This window comes from Cucurbita moschata, unplaced genomic scaffold, assembly GCF_002738365.1.
Source record: "Cucurbita moschata cultivar Rifu unplaced genomic scaffold, Cmos_1.0 Cmo_Scf00041, whole genome shotgun sequence".
NCBI classification, from domain to species: domain Eukaryota; kingdom Viridiplantae; phylum Streptophyta; class Magnoliopsida; order Cucurbitales; family Cucurbitaceae; genus Cucurbita; species Cucurbita moschata.
Window position 1 is genome coordinate 21971 of NW_019268557.1, and position 2248 is coordinate 24218.

The 2248-nt window shown below is 35.9% G+C and overlaps 2 protein-coding genes across 2 annotated transcripts in view; one reads left to right on the top strand and one right to left on the bottom strand.

The window, feature by feature from the left end:
* LOC111432977 (vacuolar-sorting receptor 6-like) overlaps positions 1-2248 on the top strand; it is a 27466-nt gene that overhangs the window by 8454 nt on the left and 16764 nt on the right. The window lies entirely within an intron of this gene.
* Positions 1-2248, bottom strand: part of LOC111432975 — a 10462-nt gene that overhangs the window by 5019 nt on the left and 3195 nt on the right. The window contains exons 5-6 of the mRNA XM_023069819.1: positions 654-884; positions 354-532 (exon numbers count right to left, since the gene is read on the bottom strand). Coding sequence (XP_022925587.1) covers positions 354-532; positions 654-884 — 410 coding nt within the window. The remainder of the gene's footprint in view (positions 1-353; positions 533-653; positions 885-2248) is intronic.

Sequence of the window (2248 nt, forward strand, 5' to 3'; positions counted from 1 at the left end):
TTTTTTTTTTTTTTTTTTTTTTTTTGGGGGGGGGGGGGGGAGAATCTAATTCAAGCCAATTTTTGGTTCAAATGGCCAAACCAAATGGAGCAAAACACCACAAATAGAAATAAATAACCAGAACCATGCATCTCCATAGCGTAGGAAAGTGTTTTTTAAAGATTATAACATATACAAACAGAACAAAGAAATATCGATGGAAGTAATGTCATATAATCAATCTGTTGAACCTCATAGCCAAAAATATATGAGGAGCAAGCACAAAAGCTCTCAAATATTAGAATATGGTGCATTTGTTAAGGATCCGGATCCAGCATGATAATAAGAATACAGGGACCAAAAGAAACACATACCGATCACAGCTCTACCTCCACTGGATTCACAATCAGCCGTCCAGATGGAACAATTGAAAGAAGCAACCTCGTGTATCCTTCGTCTAATGACAGGAATGCTTCGATTAAAATCCAACGGTTCAACAAGATTAAGAACATAAACCGATCCACCAGATGAGTCAGATCCCAATGTACTTATTCTGGTTCCTCAAGTTAAGGCACTAAAAGAGAAAATAAAGGCATTTATCAACCCAACCCCCCTGCAGATGGGGCCGGGGGAAGAAGAATAGTGGAAAAGAAATCTAGAAAATGAAAGGATACAGTGCATGTTGGATATCAGAAACATCATCATGGACCAAAGGGAAGCGCTTCTTAAACAACTTTATACTAGATATGTTCGATGACATTTGCAATGAAGCACCAGAAAGTTGCCAAATATCTCCAGGAACTTCTCTAACCATTTGGTTTTCTCCAGCCAATGGCCAAACAAGTTCCGGACAACAGTTTACTCCACGTTCAATATGCTGATCACCCTCTCCAACTCCAAAAAAGCTGCAAGATTTAGAAATTCAAAGCATTGAATCCTAATGCACTACTAATTAATTAATAAGACATAAAGGTCAAAAGGAATGAATTCAGGATCAAATTTTATGAAAAAGAAAAAAATAAAAAAATATTTATTTAAGTAAAGTGAATATAACAAATGCAAGTGATGCACTAATAGTTAATCAATAAGACGTAAAGGTCCTCGAAGCAAAAGGCTAAGGATTAAACACTTCATGGAAGGAAAAAAAAAAACAACCGAAGTATCGATTTAAGTAAAATGAAACATACTAAATGCAAGAGGGGTTTTTTTCTTTTTTTACGAGAAACTATTTTTTACATGGATGAAATGAAAAGAGATTAATGCTCAAAAGTTACAAACTCCACGAGGAGTGAGTAATAAGAAAATAAAGAGTACAACAAAAAGCACGTCAAATGGGACTAAAAATCATGAATAGACTGTCCAGAAAGAGGTTGGATAGAACACACAAAGACAAGGCCTTCAAACGAGTAGAAACAAACCGATATGACCAAGGATTATTATTCTTGTTGAAAATCTCTTGATTAAAACAGGCTGTCAATGCAGAAACTTCTAGCCATATCAATAAGAACGATGAGGATGACAACTTGCTCCTTAAATACAGTAGAGGAATCTAAAGAATCATAACTAGGCACTTGGATTCTGTAAAAATTCAAAAAGCCAGCTTTAAATGACCCAATAAGACGATATGACATGCAAAGAAACACCCATACAAGACTTTAACTACCAGTCCACCACTGCCTATTCCAAGGTATCAAAATTAAATGAATCAAGTTTCAAGAACCTTCCACCATCGATGTATTAAATGTTTCTTAACCACCAGTAACTCTTCATGCAAGGGACCTTATAATGAGTAACCTTTCCAAGGAATCCACATCAATAGATCTCCCACCAAGAACACTTCAAACAAGCTAACAGCTGGAACTATTCCTTTAACTCCAATGGCAAAAAAGACAAAACACCAATGGCAATCTCAACCAAATTTTACTCATTATGCACACATCCTCTCAACATTAGGACAACGGTAAAACAGAAAATTCTTCAAACCGATTCTTGTTGGAATAATTCCACAACCCCCTAGAATTCCAGGACAAAAATTCTAACACTCCCACTAAAAGAACTTCCACCAAGAACTCTTCAAACAAGGACACAATTGAAACTATTCCTTAATTCTTTTGAATTCTAGCACTTTTATTTTACTTTCTCCTATATAACTAACACACCCACCAAGCATTCCTATCATTTGGGCTTTATTCAATTTAGTCCCTAAGATTTTATAGGTTTCTATTTGGTCCATATTGTTTTTTTTTTTTTGGGGGGGGGGGGGGGGGGG